Genomic DNA, 13,338 nt, shown 5'->3' with positions numbered 1-13,338 from the left:
AAAATTAAAAACATAAAAAATATATTATTTTAATATATTTTTACACAAAAACTACTTTAAAAATAGAAATAAAGTGTTAAATGTTACTTTTTTGCATTTTAAAAATATATTTTTTTAAAATTTAAAATATTTTGCATTTTAAAAATATTTTTTTTTAAATTTAAAAATTATTTATTTATTTCTTTACTTTAAATTAATATATTTTTGATATTTTAAAAATATTTTAATGTAATAATATAATCACCTCCGAATACACTCTGTTCCAATGCCCGTCGATCCAATTTATCAAGCAGTGAGCGCGCGTTTGAAACTTTAATAGAGAGAAATGAATTCAGCGTTTCGAAACGCCTACTTCTTCACTGTCTCATTCTCTCGTTCCTTGAACCCTAACACAAGCCCAAAGCTCAACCTCTCTCCCATTTTCCACAAACTCCCTCTCCTTTCCTCCACCACCACCACCACCACCTATCTTTCACTCCCTCTCCTCATTTCACGTCAACGAAAAGCACAAGGCCGCTCATTCTCCGCAACTCTCTCCATGTCAGGCGGTGCTGATTCTCCCTCAACCTCACTAGATATGCAATTCGAAGAGCTTCGCTCGAAGCTAGAAGAGTCAGGAAGATTGCGCGAAAAGATTCGAGCTGTTGTCTTAGAGATCGAGTCCACCACTCGACTCCTGCACTCTGATCTCCTTCTCGTTCACCAATCCCGTCCCGTTCCAGGTTCTAAAGAAACGACACCGTTTTCTTTTCCTCCCTCCTAAGAAGTAATTTTTACTTGCATTTTTTTAATTTTTTGTGTGATTTGATGCAGAGGTTTTAGAGAGAGCAAAGGCGCAAATTGAAGTGTTGAAGGGGTTATATAATAGACTTGCTGAAATCATCATCGAGTGTCCTGGTCAATATTACAGGTAGTTAAGAATCTGGCACATTTTTTTTTGATTTTTAGCTTCATTTTGGTGTATTTGGCTAGTGATTGCCTTATGGTATAGGTATCATGGTGATTGGAGGAGCGAAACACAAATTGTTGTTTCTCTGCTGACTTTTATGCATTGGTTAGAGACCGGCAATTTACTTATGCACACTGAAGCTCAGGAAAAACTTGGCTGTATGTTTTTCTTTTATCTTGTTTACGAATCATGATTAGTTATAAACGCTTGCTCATGCTTTCGTTTTTCTTGTTGCTTCTGCAGTGAACAGCTTGGAGTTTGGTTTGGACATTGAGGACTATCTTATTGGTAAGTAATTTTTTCAAAAAAAAAAAACATGTTTGATTTGTGTGGTAATGTATATGGATTAGGTAATTAGACTTCGTTCTCATGGTGAAAGTGGGTTTGCTTGAATATACTCAGGGTTTCTGGTATACATGTAAATATATGTTCAAATTCCAAAGCGGGAAAAGAATTCAAATATTCACATGAATGACATATAAAAATTCAGATGGTAGTGGTGTCTGATTGTTTGTGATTGCGTGTTGACCTGCTTAGCTTATAGCTGCAGGTTTTGTCCACTTGACTTGATCAACCAATGCTGACCAGTATCAGGAGGCCACTCTAATGAAATGCTTATTCCTGTGAATTAAATACCAAGCCGAAATCAAAGTGTTTGAAGGTTGACAGGCCCATGTTAGAATGATATAGAGAAGATTGTCATGGCTCTTGCCCAAGAATGGCATGCATAAATTGAAATGGTTCAAATTTTTGACTTGTCAGAAGAAGTACCGAGTTGAAATCAAATAGTTTATTTTGAAATTCTAGGCACTAAACCCATGATTCAAACTCCTAAACCTTTCCTTTGTTTAAATTGTTGGATAATAAATCTTCAGTTCATGCTTGTGTGTTGTATATAATGCCATACAACCAAGATACTCCCATGATTCAAACTCCTAAACCTTTCCTTAGATACCGCCAATGAATCTTTTCATGCATGAATCTGTTACATTCTTAGTGGCATGTGTTATACCTTCCTCTGCAGACACCCTGGTATAAAGATATTTAGAAATATAGTAACAAATCAATCCTGATAACACCTGCTTCAGTTATTATAATATGTAATACCTATCTTAATTGCTGCCTGTTTCCAGATAATCAGTCTTCATTTGTAGGATGTGAAGTATCTTGTTGTTGGTCATTCTGTTCTTTGACTGGAAATGCTGATGTTGAAAATTCTCTGTTTATACAGGTGTTTGCTTTATGTCCAACGAAATGGTGAGAGCTATCTTCAGATTTCCAAAAGGATATCTTACGCTTACAAGATGCAAGTTCATGGAAATTTAAGGAAACATGGACTGCAGTGGATGTGCTTCAGTCTTTCTGTTGAAATTACATTTGAGCAATTGATAAAGTTTGCAGAAAAGGGCTTTTAATGTGATTGTTTGTATGTTTGTTGCAGCCTCGGTATGTTGTGAACCAAGTGACTGCTGGGGACTATGATTGTCCAAGAAAGGTGTTGAAGTTCATGACAGATCTTCATGCAGCCTTCCGCATGCTCAATCTCCGGAATGATTTCCTGCGCAAGAAGTTTGATGGTAGCCTCTTTTTTGTCCTTTCATTCTACTCATTTTATTTAGCCCTTTTCCACTTGCCTGGTTTTGAATAATTTTAAATCTAAATGTCATTGTATATGAGTTGACTTCATGAGTATTTTCTCTCCCATATCAGGCATGAAGTATGACTTACGGAGAGTTGAAGAAGTGTACTATGATGTTAAGATCCGAGGTTTGACAGCTACTGGTGATTCAAATGGCAATCAAGGAGTTGTAGAAGGTGAATCATAGGTTATGGAACTATCAAACTGTTGGTTACCTCTCCACTCTCCTGCTATATAAAATACTGTAGATTCACTCTTTTGAGGGATGGTCCAAGGAGGATGGTGATACCAATCGTAACTGTATGTGTTCATCCAGAATTTTGTTTTCTCAAGGTGAGGGTGAATAGTTTTGATGAAAACTCTCTTTGAATCTGTGCATTGTGTTCTCTTTGGTTTTTGATGCAAAAGATTCTGAGATGGAAGGCTCCCTTCATTATTCAAAAAAGTAAGAGGATTTGAAAATGGGTTTATACAATCGTATCAAGATTATCACCCAATGCAATTGCACATAGTTCATTAATGTTCCCTCACCTCTGGGTGAAGTGGATGACAAAACTGACTGGTTGGGGTCTAATTCGTAGAAGGTGAGATTATAAGAATTTATTTGTTTGTGTTTTAAAAATATTTTTAAAAAAATTAAAATTTTTTCGGTTTCAAATTACATATATTTTTTAATAATTTTAAAAATAAATTAATTACATATATAGTTTTGATGTGTTAATATTAAAAATAAATTTTAAAAATAAAAAATATTATTTTAATATATTTTTAATAAAAATTAAAAAGTATTTTAAAAAATAATAGTGGGTGGAAGGTATTTAATGATACTGAAAAGCAAACTTTCAAGAGGAAATGTGATTAGTTGAGACTGTTGGCAACACCGGTTGATGTCCCTCTCATCATTTACTTCCATATAACTGTAACATGGCATTTACGATCTCCTGGGCGTGTGAAGTGTAGATATTGTGATTTAAAATATTTTTTATTTGAAAATAAATGAAAATAATATTTTTTAATATTTGTGATTTAAAATATTTTTTATTTGAAAAAAAATGAAGAAAATATTTTTTAATATATTTTTTCTTGATATTAATGTATTAAATTTTTTTTTTTTTAAAATTAATTTAAAAAAAATTAATTTTTTTAAAATACTAGAGCGGGATTCTACTGGTCTTTTTATTTCATTCAATTGTAGCTGGGACATGTGGGTTTTATTGGTCACTTGTTTTTCTCTTCCTTGTTCCTGCTGTGCTGGTGATTGGTGAAGGGGGTGTCGTGGTTGAATTGGAGAGTTTTGAAAAATTTTGATATTTTTTGTTTTAATTTTATTTTATATTTCTGGATTGGTTTAATATGGATATGTTAAAAATAATTTCTTTAAAAAAATATTATTTTAATATATTTAAAAAAACCATTTAGAAAAAAACATTTACCAATATTCCAAGGACCTTCAAAATGATGCCACTGCGGGTTTTTTCTTTGAGGTCGGGTTATTTTGGTGAGTCACCCAACCAAAGCCTCCACTGAGCTTGTAAAGCCCAGAAATTTAAAGCTTATGTTTCTACCCGGAAATTAAGAGTTTATTTATGCTCTATTTGCTATTATTTTTTAAAAATATTTTTTTAAAAATTTAAAATTATTTTTATTTATTTAAAATTATTATTTTTTGATATTTTTAAACTAATATCAAAAATAATTTTTTAAAAATAAAAAAAACATTATTTTTATATATTTCCAATTCAAAAATAACTTTTTAAAAATAAAAAAAATGTTATTTTTATATATTTTCAATTAAAAAAAACACTTTAAAAGTAACCATAACTACATTTCTAATATTTTTTTAGAGGTGTGTTTGTATCATAGTTTAATGAAATTTGAATTATTTTTTGTTTAAAATTATTTTTTATATTTTTAAATTGATTTGAAATATTAATATTAAGAATAATTTTTAAAAATAAAAATATTTATTATCACCTTCTCAAAAAAATCAATGAAGTGTTACTCTAGTGGTTAAGGCATTTTTATATTTCTATAAAAATAAGAATATAAATTTAATTTTTAGAAAATATATTTATTAGAAAGAACAGTTATGAATTCAATGAAATTAATCTTATCCTAAAAAAAGATGTAAAATTCCCAGGTAAGGGAAAATAAAAAACCCTAAAAATTAGTCAATGGTGCTGCCAGATAGCTAACATGTGACAGTGGACTAGCTAATACCGAGCAGTAAAACACCATTTGTCTAATAACAGGGTGTCTAATATAGTGATATATATTATTATTTTTATATAATTTTTATTTAAAAACATATTAAATAATATATATATTATTTTTAAGTTTATTTTTAATATTATAATACAGAACAATCTAAAAAACTAAAAAAAATTCAACATGTAGAAATTTTATTTTGACAAAATGATGGATGCACCGTTGGCCTAAAAGCTACAGAGGTAGTTGGAGGGCACGGTTTGATATAGGAGATCTTTCGGTTTATTTGGTGCAGTGATTGAACTATTATTTTGTTAATATTTGTTTTTTTTTAATTTTTTTTGACATCTTTAATTATCTTAAATGTTCTAATATAACAAGTAAATTTTTTAAAATAAAAAATAATATTTTAATATATTTTTAAACAAAAATAACTGTAAAAATATAAACCATTCCAAAAACCACTTCAGCCTCCTTACCAACGGCCAGCTACCAGGATCGTAACGCTGTAGTGACGTGGAGGACCGCAAAACAAACTAACAAAGTAACTCGGCGTTAAATCCTTCTAATGGCATCCACCTGTCCATGATTTGCAAAGACGGACTTCAAACCCAAATTATATCAAATACAGAACAGACAGAGAGACAGATGAGCGTTTCTTTTTTTTGTCCAAAAAAAACTTATACAATAATTAAAAAAAAAAAACATTTCGATTCTGTCGAATAAAAAGAGAAAGCACCAGAACACAAATTACACAATACTTTTCACATTTCCATCTCGGGCCGCTTCTTGGCGGTTTTGAGCTCTTTCGGTTTCGAACATTCGGTCGAATTTCCTTCCACACACACTCTCTCTCTCTGGGGTCAGAATCAGATCTTCTTTCTTACGCCGCACTATCGCCATCTCTCTTTGTATCTGTCTATTTCTGTTTCTCACTTACTAGATCGTGTTTTGATTTTGTTTTTGTTTTTGTCAAGCTACAGGCCTTGCAGATCGGTTTCATTTCAAGCTATCTGGATTTTTCGCCGATGAACGAGGTTTTTTTTTTTTAATTTTTAAATACCCCTTTTATTAACTTGCTTTACTCTTTTGTTTACTGGTCTGTTTGGTTCTCGGGAAAACGAAGGAAAATATTATAAATTGATTTTTATTTTCATTTTTTTAGCTCTTATCTGTTATCTTTTGCCTTTCCTTTTTAGTGGATACGTTCAAACTTAGGCTAACTTGATGATTCTTTTTCTTGCAAAAAAATAAATGAAATAATTTTGATAAAATTAAATTAAATGAAAGTTCTTATTTTAAGAACTGGCATTTTTGAGCAGCCAACAGAGATTTTAAATTATTTTTTTGAATTTCAATTTCGGATAGATAACGCTTAAACAAAGTTGCGCTGTTTGTTTGTTTGATTTTTTTTCTAATATTTATTTTCATTTGCTTGCTTGGGTAGTGTCTATAATGAGCTTGCATGATTGGATGCTAGGTTCAAGAGAGTTTTCCACTGCATTTGCCTCTGTCTCGTAATCATCTACTTGTTTTCCATTACTTTATTATTCTTTACAACTTGCTGCACCATTTTATGTACATACAGATTTGTCACTTCGCTTCTTTATTTTTGAATGATTCTCTTTGGTGCAGGCTTGGTTTATTTGTGATGAGTTTGTTTATAATTAATGACTATATTGGCTGTGATGATACCTAATCAAGTGAGTAAATAAAAGTGAGTTTTGAAAAGAACATAGACTTCTCAACAACAACAACAGAGCCTCAATCCCAAACTAGTTGGGGTTGGTTACATGGATACTTGTGTGCCATTCCATTCAATCATATACCAAATCCACCAGAATATAGACTTCTTGTTGATTGCAATTAATCTATAGGTAGTTTGGTTTGGTGGTAGAGTATAGTGGCATTAAAAAAACATAGAGGGGTAAGAAATAGCATATATTTTCGTACATTGGATTTGCATTTGGATTATGAATTTATCAAGGTACTCGTGGGCTGTGGCTATCCTTTTGATCCTGTTTGGCATTGCTGAGGAGCAAGTTGTTGAGTGCCTGCATTAGAGGGACAGCAGTTTCTGTTTTCCCAAGTCTGCTTATGGTTGTTGAGTGCCTGCATTAGAGGGACAGCAGGTTCTGTTTTCCCAAGTCTGCTTATGGTTGTTGAGTGCCTGCATTAGAGGGACAGCAGTTTCTGTTTTCCCAAGTCTGCTTATGGTAAGTGAGAGGCATTGTAGCAGTATAGTGTCCCTTGGCATTTGACAAGGACAGTTAGTAGGGCTTTGATATTCGAGAAACTCCTTCTTTCCCAGCAATCTGTAATTAATGGGAGGATGCAATGCTCAAAGAAACTCTAAAATATACATGCTATAAAAGTAGAAAAATATATTCTGTTTGTGGTTAGAACTGAAGTGACGGGTATAACTGGCAGGTATGTCTATACTATGCACCTCATGATTGTCAAATGAGTGATTAGCTCCTCACATTTCAGAAAACCTAGCTTAGAAGATACCAAGTCTCTAAAAGTGGAAATGGTTTCATAACTAATATGTGCAAGATGTGTTGAATGGGGCACATGCTTATTCATCATCTCTAGCACCCTATATTGGGTCTTTTTACTTTATGTTGATTTAGTTCTTGAAATTACATTATTGACATGCAATTTTCATGTGGATTGTCAAATCAGTCATTCACTTTGGTCTTTTTGTACTGGCAGCAGATAGTAATTTCTGTCATGTTAACAGATAGTAATTTCCGCTATTTTTTCCTCTCAGTTTTTATTCTAGGAACTGAACAAAGCAGTGTTGCATGTTTGGCAATGAGAATTTATGCCTAGGATGGATGGGTTGGATCGAGAAGCACATTTTCCAAAGAAGTTTGCTAGTATGAAATGTCAAAGGGTGAGAAATTTTTGTTATTAGTGTTTCTTTCTACTGTCATAATATTGTTCTCTGAAATGCTTGGAATCATTCTATGCTGAAGGATATTTCCCCATCCATTTTCTCTGGTTGCTATGTTGAAGGTAATGATTTACTTGATAATCTGGACTAATTACAAAGACAGAAGAGGTTGGCTACTTGTCAGTCAAACTATCGGATTTAGGTTTGGAAAAAATAGTCAATGTTTTACAGAAATTAAACAGTTAGTGGGTTACAGTTTTTCAATATTTCTTCAAATTGGTGATGTGGGCAGTGGGTTCCTCTCCATTAAATTTGCTGATGTCAAAGTCAAATGATACAAAGTGTTTGTGGTTGGGAAAATCTTTGTACCTCGCTTTGCTGACCCTTTTGGATTCAACAATTGCTGGACTGACATTTTGTTTGTTATATGGGAAAAGTGATTTTGTTAAGGCTGTGTGTGATATTGTGTGTATATTTGACGTGTTGGTTGGTATTGTGCCATTTTAATTGATGATGGGAGGTGTGTTGCAATATGATTTGCTTGATGGTTTCATTCTGTTCATCATGGCATATAGGTGACATACTTTTGGAATAAGCCTTCTGTAATATTATGTGTTTTTCCTTGGTTCATGGTTTTGCTGATGTTTCTTGTTAACAGTCTATTTTTCTCATACAAGTAATTCTGCATCTTTTTTTCCCCTCAAAAATCCTTGTCAATGTTGTTGTTACAACTGTTTCTTATTTGCTTTTGTTAGGTAAAGGTAGATGATTCCTTTGCTCCTGCATTAGAAGATGAAGCAATTGAAGTACAGCACTTAGTTGCGGAACCTAAAACTGATAATGTTTCAGTAGATGGTGTGTTATGTTTGGGCAAGGAGAATTCATCAAAATGCTCAGAGACAGATGGTTTTTCATATGGATTTAATGATGGCATGAGAAAAAATATTGGTAATTTTCTAACTGCCTATTGCTTTCTTTCTGCTGATGCCTTTTTTTTTCTGTAAAAAAATACTTTATGTCTCCAGTGCGCACACACACACATGCATGAGAATTAAAAAAAGATGGTTCCTTTTTTTTTTTTTTTTTCTAGTTTGATAAAAGATGGCTAGAAGTTCTTGCCTGTTTTCCTTGGGGTTCTGAATACCCAATCTCAAAGTGAATCTTTATCCTGACTAGACCAGGAATATCTTAATGTTGCGAATGCTGAGGTAAAAAAGCAGAGAACTTCAGATGATTTACTCATACTAAAAAATTGTATGTTTTGTGGATAAGGTCATTATTCAAAGTTGAGACATTCAGTTAGGAGTTTTCTGTGACTTGGTTTGTCCTGGTTGTCCACCTGTGCATCCTTCACTCAAAAGCATTTTCTGCCTTACTTTCTAGACAGGCCTCTGCATTGTTACATTATGTGTTCTCTAAAATCTTAGATATGCTTCGACTAGAATCTTGTATATGAACCTTTCATTAATGTTACGACCACTAGTGGCTTTTCTGGATTTTTTTGTCCACTTAAATATTTGAAGGTATTCCATTAGTCTTTTTAATGATGATGATCTTTTTTCTTTGGGTCTGTTTGCTTAGGTGGGCTGCATTCAAATATTACTCAAGGACCAGATGACTTGGATCTTGGAGTATGTGCTTCTCCTTGTCAATACTTGTTTCAAAATCCCTTTTATCCTACTCTTTTTTCTTCATGAAAATGATTATATTCTCTTGTTCCTTAGGCTAAACTTACAACATTTTGTGCTTAGCGTTATCCTTCTTTATCTCTGGTAATAATTTTATGGGCATCATGATCTTCTGATGAACTACTGTTTAGTAGGTTCTTGATGGATTCCTGGATGAAGTTGATGAGGTGGATGATATTCATGCAGTTAATGATTTCTCCGGGGCATATGAAGATTTTATTTTGGGTAAATCTCGTGGCTTAAACTCCTAATGATCCTTGACTGAGTGTCAATTTTGATGCATTGATTTAAATATTTATATGGATTTTTTCTTTTTTGGAACTGTTGAATGCAGATATTGAATTAGCTGAGAAGGTGTCTTACCTGGATTATACTCCACGTGGAGGATCACGGTTAAGAAACTCGAGTTCAGAAAGTCAATCCCCTGGATGCAGTGGAAGTAGTAATGGTGCTGTTGGGATGTCAGAATCGTCAACAGCAACTATTCCAAAATTTGAAAGCAAAAATGGTTGGCATCACAAGACAGTCAAATGTAAATTACGTTGCTCTTCTGGTGACAAATGGAATAGTCAAGAACCAGGTGAGGATAGTATGTGCCCCACTTCAGATGATATAGAGGATCTTGATGAGTTGGATGATGATGCAAAGCCTTTGATAAGTCTCGTATCTGGTAAAAATGCAAAGAAAGTTGTTCAAGTTGCCAAAGCTGGTACCTCAGTCAGACAGAAGAGGTTGCGTAAGCCTACAAAGAGGTACATTGAAGAACTTTCAGATCCCAAGTCAAAACATGTGATGGAAGGAAAAAGTGATTTGTCTGCCACTTTTAAGGATAAACGCCCAAAGATCAGATCTCATGATGAACTTCATAGTGGGGGAGCATTGACACGTACTCCCAAGGAGCCTTTTAGTGAGAATATTACTCAAGCAACATCTAAAGGCACTGATGAACCCTTACATCTAAGGTCAAAGCCTGTCTCTGAAAGACGAACAAATCCTTCATTTATTTCAAAGGATAGACGCTGGAGTATTAGATCTCAGAATGAACCTTATCAAGTGAGAGCGGTGAAATTTGCTCCAAAGGAGTTGTCCTTAACTGGATCCAGTGCTCAAGCATCATTTGAATCTCGACCACGGAGAGGGCGTCCAAAGAAATCCTTGCCTCTTTCGGTAGGGAAACAATTCTCATCTTCTTGAACCTATTCTGTTAGTTCTTTGGAATGGAAATCCTATACCCTTTCACTCTCTTGCATTCATTTGTGTGCCAAACGTCATGTGTTTGCATGTATCTATGACTTACATTTGGCAGTTTGCAAGGGTGCATGTGGCAGCTTTTGAACTGAATGCGAGGATATGCCTTTCATAGGCTAAAAATTTCTGTTGCTTGTGTTTGCACTCCTGGCTTTATAACCCAACTCAATTCAGCGTTTCCAAGCTTGAGTTCTCAACGAGATGGGGTCCTTTCTATCTATTATGTTCTGCTTTTGGTTATGACAATTTTGATGGAAATGGTGGTTTGTTTTGTGCTGGACGTCAACTTCCTGTAACCTTTCCTTCCCTGTGCTTGAGGATAGTCGTGCATCAGCTGCAACAGAGGTGGAATCTCTTCTGGAAGCATATACAGTGGAGATATTTTCCTAAAATGAAATGCATCTTTTTATTATACGCTGCCGTGCATCAATGTATTGCAAGTGAGAGGTTAAAGATTCTGAAATAAGATGAAAAGATTGTCACCTGATATTTGGTTAATAAAAACTTCTCTTGAGCATTGAATTTACTTTTCCCTTTTGATCATGAATTTCACTTAGAATTACCCTTGATTGGTAAGAGTTTTTGAATTTTTATACTAACCTTTGCCTTTCCTGAACAGTTTCTTGAATCCGAAGATGATGAGTCTGAAGATGACTGTGTTAAGAAAAGAACATGTAAGAAGAGCAATGACAGAAGGAAGCATCAAAGAATGTGGACCACTCCTGAGGTGATGAAGTTGATTGATGGTATTGCTCAGTATGGAACTGGAAGGTGGACTGATATAAAGAAGCTCATGTTCTCATCAACTGCTTACCGAACTCCAATTGATCTGAGGGTACTCTCAAGCACTTCATCCAATTAAAGAAGTCCACCTGTTTCATGATTCCAATCTGGTTACTAACAGTAAGCTCTGCAGGACAAATGGCGGAATCTTTTAAGAGCTAGCGGTGCGCAGAAACGAAAATCGAACAAGAAAGAGGTTAGCTTCTTCTTTTTTTTTCATGCTGGAGATTTGTCTTTGAGTGGAGCTTCTGCTCTCCATTAATTAGATTGCCTTAATATGAGTGCAACATGATTGTTTGAGTATAGTATCCAAATTAGTGGTTAGCTAGTATCCATGATATCTTTAATCCATTTTTTCTTACATGCCTATGGGAATTTCATGATCCAAAAACAGAATAAAAATAGAACACTAACCAGTTAGTTTTCTGCATTCCATTTATTAATAATTGATTATATTTGAGGTTTACCTGATTGGCTGTGGTTCTTCTCAATTTGTTGAGGCTTGTAGTTCCTCAAGCTCATCTACATTTAATCAATTGGAAAAAAATGTGCTGGCTTCCAAAATCAAATGAAGCGTCAATTCAAAATACTGTTGTGCTTAAAATCCATAGTTGAGTTTGAAGAAACTTGTGTTATAATATCCAGTGAATGTATTCAAGGTTGCAAATGTCAACTGTGTGGGTGTTTAATGAGTTTTAACTAGTTAATTATTCATCTTGTGGATCATTGTTTCCCCTAACTTGTATCAGACAGCACCCCCATATATTGAATTTACTAGGGTGACACTCACTGTTCTGCACCTATTGTGCCAGTTATGTGTCGAAATGGAGGCAGGATTGGTAAATTTTACTAGAGAGGAAAAAGTCAAAACTGCCATCAGTGTTTCTATTAGTATTTGTAAGGATATGGTGTTAATTCTGGCTCGTGGTCTAGGTGGACAATAGGTCAGGAATCTATGTTAAATGCATCCGAGATGTGGAATTGAATGAGCAATACAATATTTTGTGTGTTTTAAGCACACTATTGTGTGTGTTGAAATGCATGTCATTCAGTACGGACATGACTGCTTGATTAAATGTCGATGAATTGTGAACTCTTTTTCGGTGCTACTGCAAGAATAATTGCTAGTATTATGGTAAAGTTAATATCGTATATTATACAAAGGTGGGGAGCAACGAAATTTGTGTGGTTGATGCAGGTTAAGGAAAAGCTGAAGGATGTGGTCCGTTCATTACCAAGTTCTGTGTTTCGCCGTGTCCGTGAGCTAGCTTCACTTCATCCATATCCAAGGTTTAGTCCTGGTGGGAGATATATCCGCAGGAAGAACTGAACTTCCTTCATCGATCTGTCCTAAATCATAGGAGGGGATTTAGTTTTAAAAGGCTGGATATCAGTAGTCTCTCTTTTCCTACTTTTCTGGCCGGGCACATGCTCATCTTACTCACAGATCTTTTAAAATATTTGATCACAGAATTTGATGATTGTATTCCAATGTTGTGACAGTGGGCCCAAATTTTCAATTGTAAAAGGGGCTGGAAGGCATGCTGGTCTTTGAACCAGTGTTCTTTCGCAATGCCTTCCATGTAGAAAACTTCGGTAGCTTTGTCTCTGATTATCGCCCCTTGTGCATAAAGTGTTCTAAGGGGAGCCGATTTGAGGTGACTCCGTTCAATCTTATGCTAAGCAGGTATTAGTTAATCATGTTTTAGGTTTCTTGTGATTGCATAGCATCTTGGGTAACCTGTGATGTGGTGCCGACAACCCTGTCATCCGTTATCCTAATGCTGCTGATTGACAGTGAGGTACACAACATAATGGAAGAATAGCGGTGATCATTTATTGTGATTTAGTCGAAAACAACCGAACCAATTATTATTTTTTTTTTAAATTTTGAAACCAGTTTAAAATGATGATTTTCAATTTG

General features: G+C 34.3%; 2 protein-coding genes across 3 annotated transcripts; both read left to right on the top strand.

Moving 5' to 3' along the window:
• The first annotated feature begins 272 nt into the window (after positions 1–272).
• LOC105121689 (Translin family protein) lies at positions 273–3,015 on the top strand. The gene is made up of 7 exons (XM_011020417.1): positions 273–722; positions 814–910; positions 992–1,107; positions 1,193–1,237; positions 2,181–2,206; positions 2,391–2,526; positions 2,660–3,015. Exons 1-7 carry the CDS (start codon positions 326–328, stop codon positions 2,773–2,775), a joined length of 933 nt encoding a protein of 310 aa, XP_011018719.1. The 5' UTR covers positions 273–325; the 3' UTR covers positions 2,776–3,015.
• Positions 3,016–5,772: 2,757 nt separating this feature from the next.
• TRFL8 (TRF-like 8) lies at positions 5,773–13,122 on the top strand. 2 transcript variants are annotated; one of them, XM_011020415.1, is made up of 9 exons: positions 5,773–5,833; positions 7,570–7,695; positions 8,451–8,643; positions 9,277–9,326; positions 9,518–9,608; positions 9,718–10,550; positions 11,251–11,466; positions 11,548–11,610; positions 12,613–13,115. In XM_011020415.1, the coding sequence occupies exons 2-9, from the start codon at positions 7,624–7,626 to the stop codon at positions 12,742–12,744; spliced, it is 1,650 nt and encodes a 549-aa protein (XP_011018717.1). In that variant the 5' UTR covers positions 5,773–5,833; positions 7,570–7,623; the 3' UTR covers positions 12,745–13,115. The 2 variants fall into 2 exon arrangements, with proteins under 2 accessions (XP_011018717.1, XP_011018718.1); XM_011020416.1 differs by lacking the exon at positions 5,773–5,833 and adding an exon at positions 6,784–7,012 and having other exon boundaries at positions 12,613–13,122.
• Positions 13,123–13,338: the final 216 nt, after the last annotated feature.

The sequence above is a fragment of the Populus euphratica genome, unplaced genomic scaffold, assembly GCF_000495115.2.
Source record: "Populus euphratica unplaced genomic scaffold, PopEup_1.0 scaffold46.1, whole genome shotgun sequence".
Taxonomy (NCBI): domain Eukaryota; kingdom Viridiplantae; phylum Streptophyta; class Magnoliopsida; order Malpighiales; family Salicaceae; genus Populus; species Populus euphratica.
The sequence above is the reverse complement of the archived record's forward strand: the minus strand, read 5'-3'. Positions and strand labels throughout refer to the sequence as shown.

What these genes read in the sequence shown, in the direction of transcription:
- LOC105121689 (XM_011020417.1), top strand. Translation starts at nt 326, where the DNA reads ATGAATTCAGCGTTTCGAAACGCCTACTTCTTCACTGTCTCATTCTCT. An exon ending in TGTCCTGGTCAATATTACAG is followed by an intron (nt 911 to 991) that starts GTAGTTAAGAAT and finishes CTTATGGTATAG; the next exon opens with GTATCATGGTGATTGGAGGA. An exon ending in CCTGCGCAAGAAGTTTGATG is followed by an intron (nt 2,527 to 2,659) that starts GTAGCCTCTTTT and finishes CTCCCATATCAG; the next exon opens with GCATGAAGTATGACTTACGG.
- TRFL8 (XM_011020416.1), top strand. Translation starts at nt 7,624, where the DNA reads ATGCCTAGGATGGATGGGTTGGATCGAGAAGCACATTTTCCAAAGAAG. An exon ending in CAGATGACTTGGATCTTGGA is followed by an intron (nt 9,327 to 9,517) that starts GTATGTGCTTCT and finishes ACTGTTTAGTAG; the next exon opens with GTTCTTGATGGATTCCTGGA. An exon ending in ATATGAAGATTTTATTTTGG is followed by an intron (nt 9,609 to 9,717) that starts GTAAATCTCGTG and finishes TGTTGAATGCAG; the next exon opens with ATATTGAATTAGCTGAGAAG.